General features: G+C 33.7%; 1 protein-coding gene across 1 annotated transcript in view; it reads right to left on the bottom strand.

The window, feature by feature from the left end:
• Positions 1-26,241, bottom strand: part of LOC308435642 (cadherin-related family member 3-like) — a gene marked incomplete at both ends in the record, with an annotated part of 100,756 nt that overhangs the window by 60,378 nt on the left and 14,137 nt on the right. The window contains 9 exons of the mRNA XM_080936363.1: positions 2,018-2,198; positions 3,512-3,657; positions 4,353-4,465; positions 11,652-11,743; positions 15,150-15,332; positions 17,111-17,256; positions 18,784-18,887; positions 22,873-22,995; positions 24,343-24,437. Of these exons, the coding sequence (XP_080792489.1) occupies positions 2,018-2,198; positions 3,512-3,657; positions 4,353-4,465; positions 11,652-11,743; positions 15,150-15,332; positions 17,111-17,256; positions 18,784-18,887; positions 22,873-22,995; positions 24,343-24,437 (1,183 nt within the window). The remainder of the gene's footprint in view (positions 1-2,017; positions 2,199-3,511; positions 3,658-4,352; positions 4,466-11,651; positions 11,744-15,149; positions 15,333-17,110; positions 17,257-18,783; positions 18,888-22,872; positions 22,996-24,342; positions 24,438-26,241) is intronic.

Genomic DNA, 26,241 nt, shown 5'->3' on the forward strand with positions numbered 1-26,241 from the left:
CAAAGAAGCAACTTAAAGGGAAAGGGTTTACTTTGACTTCAGCTTAGATTCAAGTTGATCTGCCTGCTATGGTATGAATGCCATGGAAGCTGAGTGTGATGCATCTAGGTAATAGGTCAGAGAGAGCCATGAGTGCTGGTGCTTAGCACATCTTCCTTTTATTTTGAAGTCCAAAACCCCCAATATTTTATTATTTTTAGGGATGGAGTATGCAGACATATCCACATTGACTAACCTGTGGTAGAAAGTTCTTTTCAGACATAGTGAGTAACTGTTTACAAGTTGATTCTAGACCCACTAAAGTGAGAAGTCAATATTAACTATTCCCTTATATATATCCCAATTTCAAAAAATATCACATTTATTCCTATATATCCCAGTTTCCCTACAACCTATGCAAATGGCTTGAAGGAGGTATACTACTGGAAAATGGAATGTGTATTGATAAGTTAAATTACAATTCCTGATAAGATGATTAGAATATGAACACTTAAATACACTGGAATCCTTGAATCATTCATCAGAGTAGAGTCAACAGATCGTTATTGTACTTTTATCTATGTAATGAAATGTTCATTGGATTGAAGATGTATTGTTGCCAGTAATCTAGGAGTATGTTGTTTGGCTATTGAGAACAAGTACATGATTCTTCTCATCAGTTTTGAGAGGATGTATTTAGTTTAACTTTGGATAACTTTAGCATGAAGCTCCAACCAGAGCTGAACTAGAGTGACAGTAGAAGACAGGCCAAAGTTGTTAAGAAAAAGATTGTGAGGATTCAACCCTAGACAAAGAACTTACAGGCAACTATGGAACACTGAAAGTGAGAAAGCAGTCTTCTCTAGGCAAAAGTAGATCAATTAGTTCCCTACTATCAAGTGGTCAGCCCTGAAAAAAAAACATAGATACAGATAATCTTACATAGACTGAAAAGATTGTATTTTGGAATAGATAGATAGATAGATAGATAGATAGATAGATAGATAGATAGATAGATAGACAGATAAATAGATACATGATAGATAGATAGATAGATAGATAGATAGATAGATAGATAGATAGATAGATGATAGACAGATTGATAGATAAATAGATAGATGATAGATGATAGATAGATAGATAGATAGATAGGTGATAGATAGATAGATAGATAGATAGATAGATAGATAGATAGATAGATAGATAGATAGATAGATAAATAGATAGATAGATAAGATGGCTGGCTGGCTGGCTGGCTGGCTGGCTGGCTGGCTGGCTGGCTGGCTGGCTGGCTGGCTGGCTGGCTGGATGGATGGATGGATGGATGGATGGATGGATGGATGGATGGATGGATGGATGGATGGATGGTTGGGACGGTAGGTGGAAGGGCGGGTGGTCAGAAGGATGGATGGATAGATAGATAGATAGATAGATAGATAGATAGATAGATAGATAGATAGATAGATAGATAAATAGATAGATAGAGAGGTAGGTAGGTAGATGAATAGTAATTGAGGCATTTCTGCATTAATTATACACAATGTGTTCATTTAAAGGAGAGACAAGTTAATCAAGGATGACTACTCTAAACCCATTGTAAGATATGGAAACATTGTGCTATCAGAGTGAAAAGTTCCAGTAATAAGGAATGTTGTCTAAACTAAATAATTACATACACTCCACTGTATCTAGATGGCATTATTCTTTTCCACTTGATATCTGATGGCAGTGAATACACATTTCTAACTCTACCTTTGTATTCTGTCTACAGATGGAACACTCCTCATGAGGCATTCTGTTGACTTTCTAGACAAGCCAGAATTTGGAGCACTTCAGTATTGATTTTTACCTTTTATGACAATAAATGAAACAAGTCAATGTATCCCGTGCAGGTGAAAAAAGATGCCATGTTGTGTGTGGGAGCAAAGTAAGAGAAGAATGAAAAACACTGCCTCTGTTCTAGGATAAGCGAAGCCCATTTTTGTGATTTTTTTCTATACAAATCTCTGAAGACCCAACAATTACAGACATAACTTACACATAAATTTCCTGAGAGCATCGTGGAGTGTTGTCATTTACATCCTGTAGAATTACTGTGAATGTTCCAGTTGTTGAATGTGTTCGTTCATTGTCATAGACTCTAACATATAATTCCCAAGATTTTGGGACTGTGTCATCTTCATAGTCTAACGGATAAGCAAGAGTGACTTCTCCAAAGTCTAAGAGGCAGGCAGATTAGGACATGTTCACCACCCACAAGATAAAAATTATGTGATTGCAAATCATGACATGAATAGAGACATGAATAGTCCTATTGATGAAAGGCCAGTTGCTGACCCAATGAAACCACAAACAAGTCACAATTGTGAACAAATAAGGAACAAGGGTTGAGTGTGTAACAGAAGACAGTAGCCTCCTATGTTACTCAGGTCCTTTCATCAGAGAGTTGTAGCAACTGCCCTTGGACACATAAAATGAAGCTTAGCTTGACAGGCAGGTAGAAGGGTAAGGTTGGCGCGGGCATATGTTCACAAGCAACTAAAAATAAAAGGTATGTTTAGGTAGGATGTGTATAGACTGCTTTACCAACTGTGACTCTGTGAATAAATGATACATGTCATCGTAGATTCCCAGGGGGACTACTCCTTTATCATATCTCACCTTCATGCTTGTTGTCCTTTTCTGTAAAGCCATTATTTTTTCTGGATATAAAGTAGGTAAAAGTTTAGTTGCTTGTGAGTATCCAAAATTGTAGGGAAGGGATGTGGATATAAGCCTTTGTATTGAGAATATGGGCAGTGGATGTTTAATCTTATTTTATTCATGTATGAAAGGGTATGTTCCATCCTAAAAGGGAAAGAAATGTTTCTTTTCTCCACATTCTAATTTTATGCCTAAAATTGTTAGAGGCACAGATAGCCTCTTAACCTCTGAGTATGTGAGAGGTACTTAAATCGCAAATGTCATATTCTAATGGGTTGAATCCAAGTTTATCTACATGATGGAAATTCACCATGGAATTTGAGTAGTTCAGGGATAGAGCATTTACTTAATAATACAAGGTCCTGAGACTGATCCCCTCCATGGTGGTGAAAAAAGGGAAAAAAACTTTTCTTCAGGACTATATTTCAGATGGGGACTGGTCCAGCAAAGTATGCAAGCTGCTTTTGGTGTACATAATGTCCTTACAAGAATGCATGATGTAAAATGGATATTCAGTTTATGGTAACTAATATTCTAGTTTCCATGGGAAAATTGGTTTTTTTAGAGAAAGCTCATAAAATAAGTTCCCAGTGCAAACTTATACATCTAAATTGTCAGAGTCTGCCAAAGCAGACCAACACTAAGAACATTTCCATACTTCTAACAAGGAATGAAGGATTACCATTTCCTTCATAAAATACGTTAAGTGCTTTCCTACATATTTTAAATATCATTTCATTCCAATATAATGACTTTAGAGCTTAGTTTAATGAATAAAAATACTTTATAGTATGCTTTCTGAAATGAATAACAATAAAAATTACTATACCTTCATTTATAGCAAACTCTTTCTGTGTACCTATGAATTCATAATGTACTGTATCCCCTATGTCTCTATCTGTTGCCTTGAACTTGGCCAACTTTGTTCCAACAGGCAGATTTTCATTAATATTTATAGGTGCCTCTGGTCTGTATCTATAGGACAAAGAAAAAGTGTTTAATCATTCACTGTAAACAAATGTCATTTTCTATCTATATCATAAGGCAGATACTTGAAATTTTATGTGATAAATTTTTGTGACATTTTAAACTCTCTGAATTCAAATAATGTTAATATATATACACATATATATGCCATTGTTGATATTTAAAAATATGTTTAAGAAATATTTTATCTATTCTCTTTTCTTAGTCATTTGCTTTCAAATGCTTGAGAAATAATTAATTATAAAAATAAGTATATGCTGCAAACACTTCAGCAATAACTTTACATTTAATGTATATTTGGACATATATCTATGTCAAAATTATTTTGTTCCAATTCTCTTGAGTGGCTACATTGATCTCACAATATGAACAAATTACTGTTCATTTGAATAGTACCTTTCTCAGTAATAATAAATAGAATACTAGTAACCAATTCTATTTCATGAGAAAAATAATCACTTTTGTAGTTTCACGTTTAAGTATGAATGGAGTTGATTTTCTTTAGGGAATGTAAGAAGAGAAGAGCCCCCAAAATCAGAGAAGTTTGTTTTCTAGAACATTTTGAATAGTATAAGGAACTTTTGAAATGAAAATAATAGTGAAACACTGATATTTATCCTGCTATGAAAAAGTTCCAAAGGTTAAACCAAACCATTTAAATATTTAGATTAAGCATTGCTTACATCAGAACAGGACTTTCATCATTAACATTTTGGATGTTTATAGTGACGGTGCCAATGCATGACTCCAGAGACAGGTTGTCCCTATTTCTCACAGCGATCACTAACTGGAAAAGCTAAGAACGAAAGGCAGAATGTTTTACTCTTATCACTTTGAGTGCTTAGTGCATACAATTTCTTTTTACATAAAAAATAACATTTTTAAATAAAATGGAAAAAAAACAGGAACAAACATTTACCATTCCTAATTACCTTAACATTTGTTAATTGTATTATCTTCTATGTTTATATATTTATTATTGCAAAAGTACTACCTTCTACTTATCATAGACTTTAGTTTGTATTTTTAAATATTACCTTATTATGTTGTAGGCAACATATCCAAATGAAGGTATTGAAGTAACAAAATAAAAGTAGTGAGTTATCAAAATAAATGATGAATGAGTTCTCATTGTTTAGAGAAAAATCTGAAGCATATTGTACTTTAAGAAAATACTGGTAACTTTTTTTAACCACTTTAAAATGCATAAACTTTCTTTAAAATATGATTTCCAGAATATCAAAACAATTGTGAAATGTAGTATTAGATTAAAATATGTCTGGTAAACTCTAACTTTAGATTTTATTTATTAAAATTAATTATATAATCATAAGGTTATACATGTGCAAAAAAAATCTTACTAAAATGCACTACCTTTCAATGAGAGATATCCTTACTGAACCTTCTACTCCAGGAATATTCAATGAAGATGAACAAGTATCAAAGTTTATCCCATTAAGTTCTTGTTTGACTATTTTCCTTTTCTAATTTATAAGATTGTCTTCTCTTTTCCCCTTACTGAGAGGTTGAATGGATTGAAGAATGGAGGAGCAGAGAAGAGGAGGAAAAATGTGGAAGTGTTAATAAACCTCAGGGCCTTCTGAGACAGTGGCCTAGAATAAAGACTTTTCTACTGGCTGTGCTGACACAAGCCTTTAATTTTTGTACTAGAAAAGCAGAAGCAAGCAGATTTTCTGAGTTCCAGACTAGCATGAACCACATGCTCCATTGCAGAACATCTAGGACTACATAGAGAGACCCTTGTATCAAAAATAAAAAATAAAAACAGCAAGAAAATAAGCTTTATAAAATAAATGTATATATACAAATAAAACTAGTTTAAGTATCTTAACTAGAAAACAAATGCTGATGAATAAAAACCCCTGCACCAGGAATGGGTTACCCCTCTTTTGAGTAAAGTAGGATTCCATAGACTTTCAAACATTATAAGATAATATCATTCTAATTGGTCACCTGGTAGAATGTGATACTAAGGCTCTATTGCTGAAGTCATCATATCATTGAATTATAAAAACTGAATAAATCAAGGAACTCTCTGGAACTTTATCCTTAGTAGGTATTTTTCAGAGCATTAGAAGTTGTTTTGTGTGCTAATGGAGGGGAAAATTAATGAGCTCTAGTAACGATGTTTGTGGCAAGAAATACCAACTTATGTTATAGTGGTACAAATATCATAGAAGTAAGCACATGCAGACTGGTTGGACTTAAGGAACGCTCCACAGAATGAAACTATTCATGATATATTATCAGTACAAAGAATGGGTAAGATAGCCAGATAGGTAATCAGTCTAGAAGAACTTAGTATTATTCTTCTAAGTGAACATACAATTGAAATTTGTCCCAATGGTTTATCACTACAGCAATAGATGAGTATATCTCTCAACACTTATAAAATAAGCTTCTTTTTGTGGTACACACAGAGATCCACAACTAGTCAACGTATAGAGAAAAATAGAGTGTGTGATGAAATAGCCCTAAATGGAACATGAATATCATACCCCTCCTACCAAAGCTCAGTCATCATGATGGAAAAGGAGGCAAAATTATTCCAGGAATCACAGGTATAGGATGACTACAAAAAGGTGTTTTCAGACAGAACTGTGAAAACACACATCCCTATGTGGGACATACATGAATTCACAGTTGTGATGATTACATACACTAGGCCAGAATGAGTGCAAGATAGAGAAAAAAAAAATGATCTCAGCAGAGTGGTGTAGTTGACACTTAAAGGAAGCCAGTTTTCTACAAGAATATAACCCCCGTTAAGTGGACCATGCCCACACATAAATAACTAGGCAACAGACAATGGAAACATATTAACTTGACTGTTTTAAAACAACAAGAAAATAAAACACAAATTTGGGTACAGAGGTAGGAGAGGGCCAATCCTGGAGGAGCTTGAGTAAGCACTAATATGATCAAAATATACTACATTAAACTCTAAAAAAAGACCAAAATGATATTTAAGATAAATTGAAACTCACGCTACACTATAATTAGTCATGTACAACGTATTGTCCTTTAAGGGTGGTGGTGTGAATGAAAATGGTTCCCATGGACTCATATAATTGAATACTTACTAGTTAGCACAATGATTAGGAATGATTAGAAGGTGTGGCCTTCTGAAGGTCAGTGGGAGGGGTCTTTGGGGTTTCAAGAGACTACCATCATTCCCAGTTAGCTTTCCCCTGCCCTGTCTGCTTTTTTTTTTTTTTTCCCCTTGGTGGTTAAAGATGTGATCTCTTAGCTGTTTCTGTTGTCATGTCCTTGCTCAACACCATGGACTTTAACCTGGAACTGTTCAGCCAAATTAAAAACTTTCTAAATTGCCTTGGTCATAATCATAGCATAGCAGTAGAAAACCAATTTAGGCAATTAGTAAAGTTAAGCTAAGAGAAAAAATCGAATGATTAGAAGTTAAGCTTACATTTTAATATATGTACTGAGTTTCCTGGTTTGTGGAAAGAAAATAGATTAACTTCTTCCCAAAAAATGTTTATGGTCAATAAATGAACACAGATAACCAAACAAGACTGTTTACTGTCTTTAATATTTATCTGAATGCTTACTTCAAGTTTAATACCTATTTACAAACTGGTATGTCATGCGCTCTTCCAAGTAAGTCAGAACAACTTTCATTGTATCAGACTTAATTTTCTGGTTCATTTTTCTTCTAAAATATAGACATTCACACACACACAAACACACACACACACACACACACACATACACAGAAACTTCAGGCAACACAATGCTGTTGGATTGATAAACTTTGTTAGATTACCTGTTATTTTAAAAACTTTAAGAATTCATTCCACATAGTAAAATAAAAAAATCAATGAATGAATAAAATATCAAACCAAAAACAATAAATATATATTTTACATTTATATCTGAAGAGATACAGTTTATCTTACTACTATAAAATGTAGAAAATTTTATAATAATAGTAATAATAATAATAATAAGCTAATACATCACAATAGCTTAAATGCAGAACAGATGAGGATGATTCTGAAATGATTTACGAAAATTCAATACAATGTCATACTTTATACTATTCACAGTATAGTATAGTATAGTATAGTATAGCACAGCAGAGTGTATTTGTGTAGGAGGGTGGTGATGGCAGTAATCATGTATAAAAATATACATTCAATATATGGAGGCCATGCCAGTGTCTTGCTGCCTGTAGTATTTTCATTGCAACTGAAACATTCCATACTGCACAGGGGATCTTTAAGACAAAGATAAACAACTCAAAAAACATCAGAACATTCCTGAAACCAACCCGATCCAATAGGCCCCTCTCTCTCAGAATAACAAATCAAGACCAGCTGAGGGATACTCTCAGGCAAGTCAGGCTGCAAAGACAACTAGCTCAGACCAGCAGAACTGCCTAGAAGAGATTTAGACCAACTGAGTCACTTGTAAAATACATCCTCAAAACTCTTGAGCTGCCTATATACGGTACAGTGTGTTTCAGGTTTCCAGCTTTTGTGAGTAGTCACCAGTGCTAGGGTGGGCTTAGGTGATTCAGTGACTTTGAGTCATTTCTGCTAGTTTAAATAACACATCACCCATATTCCCATAGTTAACACCCATAAAACTCATTGGCTCATTTAAAACAGTAAATTGTTATTAGATATAATACATAACTTGGAAAATGCACTCTCAAGCCTTGAGCTGCCTATATACTGTACAATGCGCATCAAGTTTCCAGCTTTTTGCTCAAGAAAAACAAAGGCCAAAAAAAAAAAAAAAAAAAAAAAAAGAAAAAAGAAAAAAGAAAGAGAAAAGAAAGCCCAGTTTTTCTTAGGGGAAAAAATGTATAGCACCCTCTCAGAGTGTACAACTGGACCTTAAATCACTAATAATCCAAGAGCTAAGAATATAGCTTTGGGGCAATTTTTGGTATTCAATGATTATTATGTTTAATCTATACTCACCAAGAAAACTGTTTCCATGTTATGTTCTGTCCTACATGTACTTTATGCTTATGGTAACTAGTGGGATTTCAATGCATGCTATCAAACCTCTAAAAGAATTAAGTACTGACAAAAAATATTCAGGTAGTGTTATGCCAAAATGCCTTTAAAATCTGTATATGTATCCCTCTTTTTTACAAATAAAGTTGTAAGAGAGAAAAAATAAATAAAAATAAATAATTTAGTTGTTTATAAATGGGAAAGAATAGGACCCCCCCCCCAAAAAAAGTTCCAGCTTTTGTGAGTAGCACTGGTGACTATTTACTATGTGCGTATATATATATATAAAGTTTATTTAGAAAATATGTAAAGCAGGTGGGGGTACATGATTTCTTAGGAAAAGAAGAAAAATTCAACATGAATTATTATAGAAGTAAGAGTAAGAGTGAAAACAACAGCTGGCATAGAAAGAATATTTGCAGTTGGTAGGTGAGTCCATAGAGAGGTGGGGCTGATTGTTTTGCTTATTTGTTTTGCCTTGCTATGTTTGAGACATGGTTATTATTTATAGAGCTGACTGTCCTGGAACTTGCTTGGTAGACCACAATAGTGTATATTAATTTAAAATTAATGCAATGCAGCTACATTTATGTGAAGGTGGATTAGAGGAACTTTCATGTTCGACAAGAAATGGCATCCCTGTGCAGGACCAGTGATGGAACAGAGGAGAGAGTCCTGAAAGGGGAGGCCCAGGAATCCTAGAGAAATCTGACCCACAGCTCACTTCCAGAATCAGCTCTGTGCTCTTGGGTCCTGTTTGTCTGCTCTGATGATGTTCATTTTTGTCTTGTTCTGTGCTGTTTCTGTCTCATCCTTTTTCACTTCCGTGGCATCTGCAGCTTTCCCAATCTTCTGTCACTTTTGCTTTCTTTACAACGGTCTTCCTTCTCTCTCTGTCTATCCTACAGAATGCACTAGATGGTATGCCCAGATCACGCCCTCTATTAAAGTACTGGTTGTTCTCACCTTAGGGTCTGTTTCATAATCCAACAGCGGTTCCACGGTTTTAGAAATAACACCACTATGTGAATCCAAAGCAAAGTAGGCAGTGGCATTGGTTGAAGAATTTAATATTAAAAACTGCAACAAAACCCACAAATACGGCTGATATATTGTTGGAAAAGCATACATTTTGAACTGACGTTTTTGATACCATTATTTGGCAAAAGCTACATTCAGTTTGACTTTGTGAAGACAGTACCCATAAATAAAATCCGAATTAGCTTTTATATCTAGACTTCAAAAACACTGCAAGCATTCCTTCACGTTCTCAGATGTACTTTCCCCATATTTTTGTTTCGAACTTAAGTACCAGGGCATTTTAAGTGGCTTTCACTGGTTTCACAATTAGTTTACTTTCTAGTGTTACCATGACAGCTTTTTAAAAAAAAATTCTAAAACCCCATTCCCTCTCGTACATCAAAGAAGGACTTATCAAGAGGTACATACAACAAACAATCTGAGAGAAATCTTTCAATCTCTCCCCAGTATTGATTTTACAGATTAAAAACAAATTAAAAATAGTGTTTTACACTAGTAGGTTGTTTTATTATGATCAATGACATGGTGTTTTCTGTTATTTCCCAAACTAATAGCAGGGAAATAGTGCCCTAACTTAAGAGAAATGCTAATGGGAATAAAAACAAATTCATTAAAAGGGTGAATTGTAAAAAGACAATAAAAATACACCCTGATTCTTGTTCAAAGACAAAGAAAACCTGGGAGGTTTGACTAATGCTTAGAAGAGTTCTGACAGCTGTGTTGGTGGACCTATTGGTTTACTTTACTTGGCTTTTGCTGAAGAGCCAAAGTTCCCTTACTTTAGATTAGAACACACTAAACATTTTTATGTTAAATAAAATCTTTAATTTCTTCTCATGTTATGATGATTTCGGATTTGGTATAAATTATTGCCTTCGAAGTCTTGCATTTTTTCTGACTTGAATAACTTTTAATCTAAATTTTATAATAATTCCACTCACAGAAAATATGTATGTTTACTCATACATACAATGTGTACATAGACACATAAATATATATTCCCATAATCGCCGGGCACATTCTTACATTCTTAAGCTCTGCCCGCACCATAACAACAGACTCTCACAAATGAACTTTTGTGTCCAGTAAGAAGACACTATATTTTAACTTGTAGTTTTTCTCAGTCTAAAAACTTGGTAAGGAAAAATAAATAGATCTTAGTGTTGTAACCAATGCTTCATAATTAAATCAGAATAAAATTTTACAAAGACTAAAAAGTTATGACAGCTACACTTCAAACTTTAGCATTAGCCATATTGATGTTTGTTTATAAATCAATGGATATAACCATAATTAAAAAAGAGACTCTTGCCTGTTGTATCAAGAAATTGACTAAACTATTAAAATTATAAAAGAATACTTTAATCTATTAATATGATGTATTATACTATTAAAAACTAAATTTGCTCATGAGTATAATTAGATTATGAGATATATTACACCATAAAATTTAGAGAAAATACAATGATAAATTTCTTTCTTCTCTCATTAAACTGTATTTTATCATCCATTACTTATTAATTTTTGATTTTTTTAACAAACTATTGCTGAAGCCAAAAGAATAAGAATGTCAAAAATACATGTATTATGTGAATTTTGGAGATAAATGAATAAATAAATGAATGAAAACGGTAATAGAACATTCTAGAGTGCACAAGCACCATGAGATAAATGTAGTAATGAGATGTTTTCCCCTTACAGTGTTTTCAGGTGATTTTAGGTCTATGGCTTTCATTTTCTCTCTTATTTGTTTTATTTTGCTGCTATATTCTCAAGTGTGAATCATTATCTCACTTCGGTTCGCACCCTAAGGTACAACGACATGCTTCCTTGAAACCTGAGAAAATAATTTTTTACTCACTGAACCTTAAGAAGTGGATTCCACTTTTGAAACACTGGGAAAAACATTAATGATGATGGCAAACTTACTTCAACCTCTTGTCCCAGATCTGGATCTCTTGAAAGAATTGCATATATAAAAGCAGATGAGGGGATATTTTCGGCAACAGACACGGAAATACCTACACAATCACACACGTCATTACAAGTCAAGTAATTAAATGCAACATGTCTCTTTCCCCTCTTGCTTCCCATGGCCTCTAAGTCACCGGGCTATAAAAGTCTCTAGTGAGTCATTTCCTAAAGGGTGCTTGCTCTAGAAAACACTACAAATGTTTATTCACGTGAACATCAATATTGATCTTTTCCTTTAACTTTATTTACATCTTAGGGGTGAGGCGTACGCATGTTTACTGTTATGGTTGCCCACACAGGCACATGTGAGTGTAAGAGATTAACATTGGCTTTCTATTCATGCATTGCTATACTATGTTTTATTGTTTTTTTTTTTGTTGTTGTTGTTGTTGTTGTTGTTGTTGTTGTTGTTGTTGTGCTGTTGTTGCTGTTGAAACCAGTTTTCTTAATTAACTTCAGTTCTCACTTTGAGATGTACTCCCTGGCCAGGGAGTCCCTGGTATTTCGTTCATCTTCCCAGTAATGGATTTATGGATGGACCCCGTAACACTCCACTTTTGTGGATATTCTGGGGAAAACCCCAGGTCTTTGAGCTTGCATAGCAGGCACATAAGCACTGAGCACCCTTCCCCACCACTGTTTACATAAAAGCACATGAGATTTAACTCAGCTTTCCAGGCTTATTTTTAGTGAAGGGACTAAAATAATCCTGTCTCAACTCCCTTAATAGCTGGGACTCTAACCAGAGAACATCCAGCCCAGATTACTGCTTTTTAAGTTGTGATATTTAAAACTGTCAAGACAACTCAGATTTTTATGTTTGAATTCACATATCTGGTTGATGTAATGAATGAGACATAGATGCTCAGTGTCTGAAACACCAGTGGGTATGAAGATACTTTGACTTAGATTCACATATGCAAGAATATTGATTTTTTTAAATTTTTTCCCATAGTAATGCATAAAAGTAGACGCAAAAAGTGAAGGTAAGAAAATGTGTTTGATTCATAATGCATCTCCATTCTTATTTGTGCAGTGGAGATAAACTGTGTGTTCATTCAACATTAAGGTGGTTGTGAGTAGTGAGTATAATATGTACATATCTCACATAACTCAACAAATACTGCTCTCTGCAAACTGTGCACTTTATCTTGGTTCTGATGTAATCAAGTGTGACTCTGTCTCATACCCAAATAAAATAAGACAGATGTATACATGGATATATAAACCACTGAGTGTTTCTTCATCTGAAGAAAAACCGATTTATCTTTAGAAATGTGTGGTACGTTCATGCATTCAGTCACACCCTCCACACACAGAGAGACATTAAAAGAAGGAACGAAAAAGAAGTACATAGAAGGAAAGCATTCAGAGACAAGCTAAGAAGACAAAATTGCTAACATCCAATTGATCCAGCCGGAATTAAATGAATTAATCTATATTGTTTGGAGCTAATTATGTACAAGGCACATTTAAATATTTTGTAGAATCTGCTATTTGAGGATTTTTGCTTACTGTGCAGATGAGTTTAACACTAAATCTGGTGGGTTTTTAAAATATTTATTTATTACATTTATTTCATTATTACATGTAAGTAGCTGAATATAGATATGTATGCCTTGTGTATGACTAGACACAAGGAAGCAAAAAAAAGGCTGGATTCTCTGGAACTGATTTGACTATGGCCATGAGCCATTATGTGGATTCTAGTAACCAAACCTAGACTCTCCACAAGAGCATCAAGTGTTCTTAACCACTGAGCAATCCCTCCAATTCTGTGATATTTTTTATTACCTATTTTGGTGATCCCAGAAATCCTCATGTTTTTTTTTCTCGTATTTCTGAGGATATCAAATAAACATTTTTTTTGTATGATTCAAGATTAGTTTATTTTGAACCTTTGCTCTACACTGGATACATGATCAGGTTTTGTGATTTACTCTGGATAGCTGTCACCTCAGGGAAACTAAAGGCAGAAACTGAGTTGGTTAGATATATGTCAAATCATCAACATTCAAACTGTGGTAATGTCTTTTGTGGGATTGCTCACAGGATTGTATGCTTTGTTTCATTTACAGTGCGTTGTTCTTGCTTTGCCTTAGTTGCAAGGAAACCACCAATATGATGGGACAAAGACTCCCTGATCTCCAGCATATCTTAGGAGTTATGCCAAGTCCATGGTAGAAATCAGGTCAGCATGACCTTGAGATTCATGCGCATCTTTTAAAAGTTTACTATAATGCGGAGACACTAAAATCAAATTACCAAGAACATCAAATCGTTTCATAGTCATCCAAAAAGATATTATCTTCATGACTACTAAGATAGAAAGCTAGTGTGCACCAAGAGCCATGTATGATTTGCCATATTTTACTGTATTTTTTAAAAATTGAGATTATAATTTAATAACACAACTTTTCTTCATCACTTTTCTCCTTCCAAATACAAACTTAGATTCCCTTGGTCTCTTTTAAAATATGGCTTTTGTCAATTTTGTTGCATGTGGGGGGGGGGCATTTCTGAATACATAAATACGATCTTCCCAGTCTGTGTAATGTTACTTGTATGTATACATTTTCATTGGTGACCTTATGGCATGTGATGACCTACTGGTGTGTTATTAAATCAAGAAATACTATTTCTCCTGCTCTCAATAGTTCTTTATCTAAGTTTGAGCATGCCAATTGGCTAGACTGAATGGTCAAGATTCTCAAGAGACACTGCAAACTCTGACTCACCAGCATTAGGATTATAAACACAGGGCAGCAGCTGTAATTTGTTTGCTTGTTTGTTTTGTTTTGTTTGACATGGGTTCCAGGGGATTTAACATACTTGCAAAATTCACTTTACTGACTAAAATTTTTCTCCAGTCATGAAAATTGTATTTTCTTGTTTAAATTTTATGTATTTAACAACTTATGAGGAACATATTAAACCGTATGTTACAAAAGCACTTAAAATACTATTTCTATTACTGTTCTCCTCTATCTATCACACAGCCTAATAAAGACAATTGGAATTTTATATATGCAGATGCTTTTTTCCTTATTTTGTAGCCCACCTCTCCTTTTATCTAGCTTTTCTATTTGTAAAATTATTCCTTATTTTTTACTTTTTGAATCCTCCTATATTCAAATTCAAAATGACCTTCTTTTTTTCATTGATTGTTGTTACTAAACATTTTCAAGCTTATTGGCATACACTGGGAGAATGATGTAGGAAGATCACAAATCTAAGCCCAGCCTGAGTTAAGAAGTGAGTTATTGTTTGAGAACTTGAACTAGAACCGGCTCTGTGATGGAGTATGCCTCTACATGCATAAGGTCATAGATTCAGTCCTCAGCACCCTTCGCCCTAAGAGAAATCACCAAGAAAGCTCAGCTATGTTTCCATGCTACTCACCACAGGGCACTGTTTCTTGAATCTTTGAAATGAAATAGATTTGTAATATACCTGTGCCTGTTGAAAAAGTTGGATCACAGAAAATAGGGTCATCAACATTTTCTACAAAAACTGTGAACATATATGAGCTGGTGTTGTTTACATCATCTCTGGCTTCAATTTCCAAATGGTAGAATCTGGGATTACTTGGACTGTCAAGACTCAAAGGTTGAAGAACAGTGATTATCCCTGTGACTAAGAAAGGGAATAAAAATAATTAAACTCAAATAATTATTCATGTTAGTTTATCATGATGCTGTCTAAATTTGTACAAGAAAATAATGTATTTCAAGTATATATCCCTGGTAAATATTTATAAAGCTTTTTTCTTTACTACATGTTTATTATAAAAATTATATTAAGGCTTAGTTATATTATATATATAATTATATTATAAAAATTATACTAAGGCTTAATTGATTACAATTTTCTCTAAATCTTTTTAAATTATCATATATTTGTCTACCATATATGGAAAGTAGCAGTGCTACTCTAAAATACCATATATATGAGGTCACAATTAATATTAACTGTAAATATATTATAGTAGCGAGTGTAATAACTCATCCCAAGTATTCATTTTCTTCTGATAACAAGCTTCTGTCATTTTGTTTCACTCAAATATGCAAGGAAGAACAACTTAAATGTCATACTAAACAAGAAACTCTTGTTAAATGAGGTGACTGTTCATTCCTGGAGCCACGACCTACTTTTCCTCTAAAAAAAAATAAAAAAATTGTTCTTCTTGCTTTGAAATGCTTTACTTTGATATATTGCATATGTCTTCAGTACTTTTCTAAGATTTTGGGATCCCCTAACATTTTCATTTTCTCCTTTTCCACTAATATTTAAAATTGAAAATTTATAAACAAATGGAAAACTATAGATGCAATTTTTTTCAAATATTGGTTAATCAGTAGGATAGCTTTGTATTGTGTCAATTTGACAAGTCTATTCTCTGATTTTGGTGGTCCACAAAGAGAGGTTGGGAAGGTAGCAGCAGCCTTATATACTTTTTACATATATTTAGAAAAATTAAAACAGACAAACACACACAGACAGAGACAGAGAGAGACAGAGAGAGAGACAGAGACAGAGACAGAGATAGAAGGAGACAGAGACAGACAGAGATACAGAAAGATCTCATAATGTTTTATGTGTATAATTTTGCATTTTCCACATTCATAGATCTAGTGGGCCTCAGATTGTACACATCTGTTGCATCTTCCAGCTTTTCTGACTGCTGTAGTAATTGTGCATACTAAGGTCTGAAGCAGAAGGAATCACATTCTATAGGTTACCAACACCATCTAAATAAGCGACAAAGAGTCTCACAGGCCAAGTCATGTTAATGGAATTGTATCTGGCCTTTTGTATTCAAATTTTGCTTTTTTATTAAATTGTATTGAAATATCAAACCCTAAGTTTTTCTATTTCATATCTTCATATCTTCCTTTCATGACTTCAAATTCTAGAATTAAATAGAGACCATACCCTATTTAAAAACAGTCTTCTCCAACAATATATTTATGCTTCTGTTTTTCTCTTTAGTGCTCATATTTGATTTTGCCAGGTATAACACAAAGCACAGGTACAATATTTCAGAGTAACAATTCTGTCCATGTAAACAAAATTAATCGTTAATCAAATAATTAAGATTAAATTATCTGAAAAAAGTCCCAATTTTTCCAAATAGGACCAAAGAGATAGCTACGTGTCCCGTAGATATCTATATAAATTGTCTCTGAAGAATAATGTCTATGGTGGAGGTAAAGTTTTATATCTCTCGCTATGACATGAGACTGTGTTTTAACAAGTAGGAAAGTCATAAGTATAAATGTCACATGTTTTTGCTATTTCCTCTGCTGTGTTTAATTTTGAAAAAGTAATTCTACCAGCCCAAACTCCCCAGAGAGTGTAGAGATTGGTTATGTTTAGCTAAAGTAGTCTAGATGAATTTATCTAAAACTTACAAGGGTCTAAACCAAACATTTCCTGCTGGGTCTTAAAGGAATAGATGATGCTGCTGCCCTCATCACGGTCTGTAGCTTTTACCCTTGCCACAAAATCTCCAATGGGTTTTTTCTCAGTCACATTAATTGAATCCATAGGAAATGGCCTGAGAATAAAATTGTGAAAAAAAAAGTGAAAACAACCATTTTACAATGTAATTGTTGATATATAAACTAAAAGAATTTCTGGATTTAAGATAGCATTCTTATTCATGCTTGACAAAAATGTAAGAGCTACAAACCTAGTAAAGTGTTGAGAAAAGTTGTTTGTGGCACAAAGTTACATGCTTTTAAGCAGAAAAAAAGAATGGAATTTTGTCATGAAATAAGAGATAGACGAAGAAACAAGAGAATGGAATGACACCTGTCAATTATTCCAGATAGATAATATGTGGAATTGCTGGAAAATGAGCATAAGACAATGAGTTTCTTTATTTTCATCTTGTAATCTGGTAGAGTGCATTGCTTTCCAAAGCTTTAACTTGGAGCAAGTTATGAAGTCAATTTCTGTAACGTTACCTGTCCGCACCTTCAACAATGTTCCTGATCATCTCTAGTCTATTTCGGAAAGAAGAGTCTATTTATTTGGATATTTTCAGGTATCATACCAACTGATAAACTATGTATCATGTATGGTACAAGGACGGGATATTTGACTGTGTGATGCTCTTCTTACAAGTGACAGTGACATTCCTGATCATATCACACTTGGCTCCCTTTTCTCACCTAATATAATAAATATAATGCACCCATAATAATAACATACTAGAACTCTTTGGGTCACTTTTTTTTCTGTTGACTTATTTCTTAAGGCTATGTTTCTTTTTAATGAAAAATGTACTGAAAACTGTTTATTAATTTGGCCATGTCTCATATATGCCTAGTATTAGATTCTGTTAAATGGGTAATAATATTATATTTATTAAAGAGCAACAAAGAATTATTCTTAAATCATGATGTTACTTTTAGAGAAAACATAGATAGACATACAGATTAACTATTTTCAGAAGTAAGGGATTGTGAAACCTTTACATTTTTTTTAGTTTCTCAGATACTGTAACCAGGTGAAAGCAGAAACTCAAATTCTTCCTGTAGTTTCTATGCAGACATAACTTGCTAACCTAAGGAAAGCAACCTTAATTCTACAGCTGTTTTGTCTTTACTAATTTGAAAACTATTTTACTACTTTTCTGTTATAGCCAAATATTCTAATTACTACCTTTTGAAGTGTGAAAAGTATCAATTCACAATGTACAAATATTTTAATTCAACGTGTACTTGAAAATATAAAAATAAAATTCTTAAATATTTTTAAACTGCTTGAGGCCAGTATCATTATTAGAAATCAGTAAAATAGCTTTGAAAATTTTGGAGAATAGAAACAGAAACACAATGAAATCTTTCTATCACATTATAGAAGAATCACTTCTAAATTTTCTTTGAGTATTTTCTAATACATTTTATGTGCTGTATATAAATACACACATGTCAGTTAGAAATATATATTAATATGTCTCTGACAGATCATGCTATCATATTCTCCATTATCAAAGACCCTATTTTCATTTTAATATACACAAAAACTTTGTTTTATCTACTCTCCTATGCTTATTTTTTGAAATAAATGTACTTACTCAATTTGAGGTGTCTCGTCATTTATGTTTCTAATGTTGATAATTATTGTCCCTTGACAGAACAAACCTGCTGAATCTGTCACTCTCACTGTCAGCTGAAAAGTCTGGAAGAGAGGTTTTTATAAATTATAGTATAGTATTTGATAACTGGTAATACATGCATATTATATTGAAACTTATACCCAAGAAAGAATGAACTGAAGTTTTTAAATTAAACAACTTTATTTAAAAAAAAAGAGATGAATGTACAGATTTTAAAGCCATTTATGCATATAACTATATAAACATATGTTTGTCAGTACTTGATTTTTTTCAAAGGTTTGATAGTGTGCATTGAAATCTTACTAGTTACAATGAGCATAAAGTACATGTAAAACAAAATGTAACATGGAAATAGTTAAAGTTTTCCTAATGTGTAAATATTAAACATAATGAGTTTTACATAACAAGAAGGTCTTAACAAAGCAGACTATTTGGGGATGATCCCAATACACAGGCCTTTGGGCTATTAAGAAATAGTGTAATTTCTAAAGGGCTGAGAAATTTTATCAGAAATGCATGTATAGTTTGTTTCCTGTCCTTCTGCTCACCTCTCATATACCATTCCTATCAAGTGTCTTTTTGGAAACACATACAAAAAAAGAACTACTAACATAGTATAATGTCTTTAACAAACCTTGAAAATATCAGGAATAAATGTCTACAATGCACAAACTTTTATGCTTAATTAAGAACAGTGGATGTGGACGGTGCACAATGTATTACACTTAGTTGCTAATAGAAGAACTTCTTGGGGAGTCACCATCCCTGACCTCAAGCTGTGTTAGATAGCAATAGTCATAAAGACTGCATAGTATTAGTACAAAAACAGGCAGGTAGACCATAGAATAGAATCGAAGACCCAGAAATGAACCCACACATGTATGGTCACTTGATCTTTGACAAAAGAGCTAAAACCATCCAGTGGAGAAAAGATCGAATTTTCAACAAATGATGCTGGTCCAACTATCAGTCAGCATGTATAGGAATGCAAATCAGTCCATACTTATTTCCCTGTATATAAAGTCTAAGTCCAAATGGATCAAGGATCTCCATATAAAACCGGATACACTAAAACTAATAGAAAAAAAAGTGGGGAAGACCCTTGAACACATTGGCACTGGGAAATTTTTCCTAAAAAAAAAAAAAAAAAAACAGTTACTTATGCTCTAAGATCAAGAATCAACAAACAGGACCTCATAAAATTGCAAACCTTCTGTAAGGCAAAGGACAAGATCATTAGGATGAAATGGCAACCAACTGATTGGGAAAAGATCTTTACCAGTCCTACATCTGATAGAGGGCTAATATCCAATATATACAAAGAACTCAAAAAATTAGACTCCAGGGAATCAAATAACTATTAAAATTTGGGTTACAGAGCTAAACAAAAAATTCTTAAGTGAGTAATACCAAATGGTTGAGGACATTAAGAAATGTCCATCATGCTTATGCATCAAGGAAATGCAAAAACAACCCTGAAATTCTACCTCACACCAGTCAGAATGTCTAATATAAAAACTCAGGTGACAGCAGATGCTGACAAGGATGTGGAGAAAGAGGAACATTTCTCCACTGTTTGTGGTGTTGTAAGCTGGTACAACAACTCTGGAAATCAGTCTGGTGGTTTCTCAGAGAATTGGACACAGTACTACCAGAGGACCCAGCTATACTACTCTTGGGCATATACCCAAAAGATGCTGCAATATACAAAGATACATGATCCACTGTTTTATACCAGCATTATTCATACTAACCAGGAGATATAAAGAACCCAGATGTCTTTTAACAGAGAAATGGATACAGAAAATGTGACACATTGACACAGATATTAGAAACAATAACTTCATGAAATTCTTAGGTAAATGGATGGATCTAGAAAAGATCACCATGAGTGAGAAAACCCAATCATAAAAATACACCCATGGTATACACTCACTGATAAGTGGATGTTAGCTAAAAAGCTCAGAATACCCAAGATACAATTCACAGATCACATGAAGCTCAAAAAGAAGAAAGACCAAAGTGTGGATGCCTCAGTCCTACTTAGAGGGGGGAACCAAAATATTCTCATGAGGAAATATGGAGACAAAGCTTCGAGGGGAAACTGAAGGAAAGGGCATCCAGAGACTGTCCTGAGTGAGGATCTATCCCATATACAGCCACCAGACCCAGAAATACTGCTAATGCCAAAAGTTCATCCTGACAGGAGCCTGATATAGTTGTCTCCTGAGAGGCTCTGCCAGCGCATAATAAATACAGAGGCAGATGCTCACATCCAATCATAGAACTGAGAATGTGGTATTCAATAGAGGAGTTAGAGAAAGAATTGAAAGACTTTAAAGGGTTTGCAGCCCTATAAGAACAACAATAGCAACCAGTGCTCCCAGAGTTTAAAGCACTATCCAAAGAATATGCATGTAGCAAAGAATGGCCTTGTAGGGCATCAGTGGGAGGAGAAGCCCTTGGTCTTGCCAAGACTTGATTCCACAGTGTAGGGGAATGTCAGGGTGGGGAGGGAGGAGGTTATGGGTGGGGGGATGAACACCCTCAAAGAAGCAGGGGCAGGGGTGAAGGAATAGGGAATACAAAGGGGAATCTGGAAATGTGGATAGTATTCGAAATGTCAATAAAATATATCCAATAAAATCAGAAAAATTTATATTGCCATTTACAAAAAAATATCATAATGACGTGCTTAAAAGAAAAATAAATAAATAAATAAATTTAGTTGCCAAAATGTATACTGAGAATAAAGAAGAAAGAAGTTTGGGAAAACTGAAGAAGATGGGGGAGAATACATGAGAAGAGGCAGCAGAGACTTGAGGGAGCCCCTGAAGGGTACCTTTGAACTACTTGCACACCCATGGAATAGTATATTTAACTTCTACCTCTTTTCTCTCTAACATAATCTCCTACAATAGATATACTTAAAGCCTGCTGTTGTCTTCTAGACCAGTCATCAACATTCAGTGTTTCCACACTGAAAGTAAAATGACTCATTTATTTTCATCAGCCTTTTATGTTTCTTTAGATTAGAAAATTTAAGTCATCTTCAACTACTAAATCTTCCTCAATATCACCAGCAACCTCTTTATTTTTGTTTTTGTTCTAGAGAAGTGGCTCTCAACTTTTGTGTCACAGCCTTTTGGGGGTGTTGCATGTCAGATATCCTGCATATCAGATATTTACATTGTAATTCATATCAGTAACAATCAAGTAATTACAAAGTAGCAATAAAATTTTATTGTTAGGGGTCACCACAACATAAGGAGCTGTATTAAAGGGTCATACCATTAGTTGAGAACCACTACAGTAAAATCCAACAGTTTCTACTTACTCAGTATTTTCTCAACTGCATCCTTAATTAACATATATGAAGGCATCACTAAAACAGTGATGATTGCATAATAACAGTAAAGCAGTCGTAACATATTCATCTACAGTTCATACTCAACTATCCCAATAGGTCATTTAGATGTGCTTATTTATATAACTATGGTATATATAACTTTTTATAACTATGGTATAATCCTTATACTTTGGTAACTAATGGATTATTTCTAGACATTTGGTTAGACTACACAAATCCTTCACATTTTGTAATGCCACAATGTCATTGATTTCTCACGAACAGTTTAAAGTTATTTTCAATTTACTTCCATTCTCCTTCTTCTTTTCTTAGTATAGAATAGAGTTTATTCAGGGCATGGTGATGGAAGTTAAAAGGGCAGTAGAGGAAGAGAAAGAGAAGAGTAGAGAAGAGGAGGGGAAATGAGGGAAGGAGAGGAGAGTGGAGGGGAGGGGAGGGGAGGGGCTGGGAGGGGCGGGGAGAGGAGAGGAGAGGAGAGGAGAGAAGAGAAGAGAAGAGAAGAGAAGAGAAGAGAAGAGAAGAGAAGAGAAGAGAAGAGATGAGAAGAGAAGAGGCTGGCCATGAACATGTGGAGAGGAGGGAAGGGATTGGTTAGAGGAGAGACAAAGGGGTAAGAGGCAAGAGCAAGAGAGCAAGAGTTTACTTTCATTCTTAATAGAGAAATAAAATTAAATTACATGAAATCCAGCATCAAAGTCCAAAATATCTTCACCTCTTAAGCTAACAACACCATTTACAGGATCTATTCCAAAAGAATTTGCTCCTCTCTTTGGTCCAGATAACTCTGTTTCAATGTTGTACTGAAAATAAAATGTATATTTTTATTCAAAAGTGAAACAAAAGGCGCATAAAGTTATTAATGTACAGTAATCGGGCAAACATGTAGAAAGCTGTTTAATTTTTCATAATTACCACCATTATGATCTAACTGGCATAAAATCACTGGCATATTGTAATTTGGATAAAAGAAAATAAACTCACTTGGTCACCATATTTTACACTCTCTTTGTTAATGTTAAATGGAGTTCTATATTACTCTTTCATAAAAGAATTTTAAATGCTTATTTCAGATTCTATAAATAATTATATATATATCAGGATGTAAATACTTAATAAATTTATTGACAGTTTACATTTTTAAAAAATCAAGTCTTACACACATTCAAAATTTCAAATATTAATACAGCTAGATATCTAGGTTTTACAACTTTACTGAAAGTTCTCCAGTGATTTAAGGAGAGGATAAATTAGATAAATCTTTACTCAAAACTATCTGACAAGAAAGTTAAAGGAGAAAATAATTTATTATTAAAAGGTCCAGTTACTGTTATGAATTCACTAATATGAATCTAATATCCCACTAATTTAACTAATTCTCAAAATACTGTATTTTGAAACTATCACCCACTGATCCTTCTCATGTTCCTTCAAATAGGAAACTTGAAATAAGTATTTTCAGCTAGACCATAGGTTATGTTTCTTCAATCTACTGAAAAGACATTATCTAATGGGAAAGCTCTCAGATTTCGTAACATTTTTTTATATTGGCTAGTCTACAACAATGACGTTTTGACTATTCCCCAGAGAATTTTAACATGTTGACTAACAATAACACATATACTAGTGAGGAGTAGAGAAAGAAGAAATATCATCTGACTGAGAAAATCAAGGGCGGCCAAGATTTTGTCACTTTCCCAACGTCATGCCACTAGTATAGGGTAGATCAAGAATACACCAGGTCAGCCGACAGCCCAGTAGCAGTTACTTCACTCTGAGAATATCTGAACTGGTAGTACAAGATTTCAGTATATGTTCAAGAGAAACATATATCGAGTTTAAGAACTAGGAAATCATTCAGAGTTTAAATGGCAGTTCACTTTCTGAATAGAACAGTAGATGTTTTTGTTGTTACTGTTATTGTTGTTTTTGCGAAGTCTATGTAAAACTTTATAATATAAAGCAATCATGAGATAAGAAATCTCTTTAAGTTAGAAACTTATGAATTAGTCATGCAAAATGCCAAAATACATAGACACATTGACACATTTCTGGAAATGCATTGTCTATTCTTATAAACTGTGTCAGAGGCTATGCCCTGTGAGCCTGCTGTGAAAATATATACATCTTCCACTATAATGGCCACCTACTGTCAGCCTGTCACCATGTGCAATGTCTTCATCTGCTACGTTCACTTTATAAATGGATTGAAAGAGTGGATAGTCCTCAGCAATTTCAAATGTAGCTGTGAAGCAAATCAAAGTAAAAAACATTCCATTAAAACAAGATATTGATTAGGTAAATGTGAATTTTAGATTGTTGTGGGGCAGGAATGACAATTTAGGACAGGGATCTTGTTCATTTCTCTTTCCTCTGCCATAAAACCTTAATTTACTCTGTGGAATTGCCAGCAGCAACTACAGCTCAGCAAGAAAGAACATGACATGAAGATTCAGTAGGGAGCCACAAAATATTTCTACATCTACTGGAGTTTTGTTTCTTACAGAAGTATATATAGACAATAGTAAACCTCCAACTCTCACAAATCTTCAAACATCTCTTTGTAACACTGAATCAAAAGCTTTTTAAAAAATACATAAAAAATACATCATGGATTGATGGAGTGGGCTCATGAAAAGACAGGTTAAGTAAACTGTTTTCTGGATATCTGAAATTAGTACACTTCCACATACACTTTTGCATTTGTGGATTCTGTGTGTGCATGTGTGTGTGCGGGGATGTCTGTATATATATGTTTGTTGTTCCATTAGACTGAAACATGAGCTCACGTTCAGTTGCTAGTCATTCTAAACTTCCTTGCTTCTTATCTAAGAAGTAGACAAAATTGAAATTATAACAAAATTGCAAATTACCAAATTGCCCAACTAAATTTAAATTTTAGTAATATTTAAAGGAAATCATTAAGAGATTTTTATATAGCTCAGGATTATGCTGATACCTAGGTACATGTATTCCATATTTTCTCCAGAAAAGAAAATGCAAGAAGAATAAGGAAGAATAAAAAAAGAAGAAATGCCACACAAAAACCCACCTGAGCAGAATTAGAAGACAGATCATCCCCAAATTTCAAAGTAACTTACGTGAATTAACAATATGAAAAATGAAACCTTAATAAGCTTAGTAATCGATGTCTTAGGTTTTCATTTTACTATATTGCCATATACATACATACATACACACACACACACACACACACACACACACACACACACACACACATATATATATATATATATATATATATATATATATATATATATATATATACATACAAGCAAAAACTTAGCCAGAAAAACTGTAAGAGAAAAAATGCTAACACCAGGTCGAATAATGATGCGAACTGTAACCAATAAAATTAAATCTATTCAGAGTGCAAAAAACAGAACATTATTTTCAAAGTATCACAAAGTATAGTAGCGTGGGGAGGTAGAGAAACAGTTCAAAACACATCCCAAAATATTTCTTAAAGTCAAATGAGTGATAAGATTACTTTTAGATAATAATTAAAATTTAAAATAGATGACCGTGGTAACCCATCACTAGACAGAAACAGACATCTAGAACTCAGCTCTAAATAAATCATAAGAACACTAGATTTAAGCTTCTTTTAGAATTGTTCAAATGTTGGACATTGTCAGATATGTTTTGAGTCTTTATGATCTCAAGTTATTATCTACAAAAATAATTTTTAAAGATTTGAAAGTTCTGGACCCTCAATGCTCTGAAGCAATCCCGTATTTGCACTTTTTTCTTTCTACAATATTTTTCCTTTTCCCCCTAAACCTTTAGCCTCCTCTCATCTATCATAAAGTCTACAAAAGGACTATCAAAATATCACAGAGTAAATAAACAATCAGGCTAGTAAGAGCTAAACTTCCCCCAGTGTTCTGCATAACCACTTAGATCTGTATATTTTGTCCTTGTACAGTAAGGTAGAAGAACTTTTTTCTAAGGGGCAAACCTTCTCTCTGTGTGGTGCCACCCTTCGCTTTAGTTGCTCTGACTTTTCTACTCACTTCATCATCTCT

The sequence above is a fragment of the Micromys minutus genome (assembly GCF_963924665.1).
Source record: "Micromys minutus genome assembly, chromosome: 23".
Taxonomy (NCBI): Eukaryota; Metazoa; Chordata; class Mammalia; order Rodentia; family Muridae; genus Micromys; species Micromys minutus.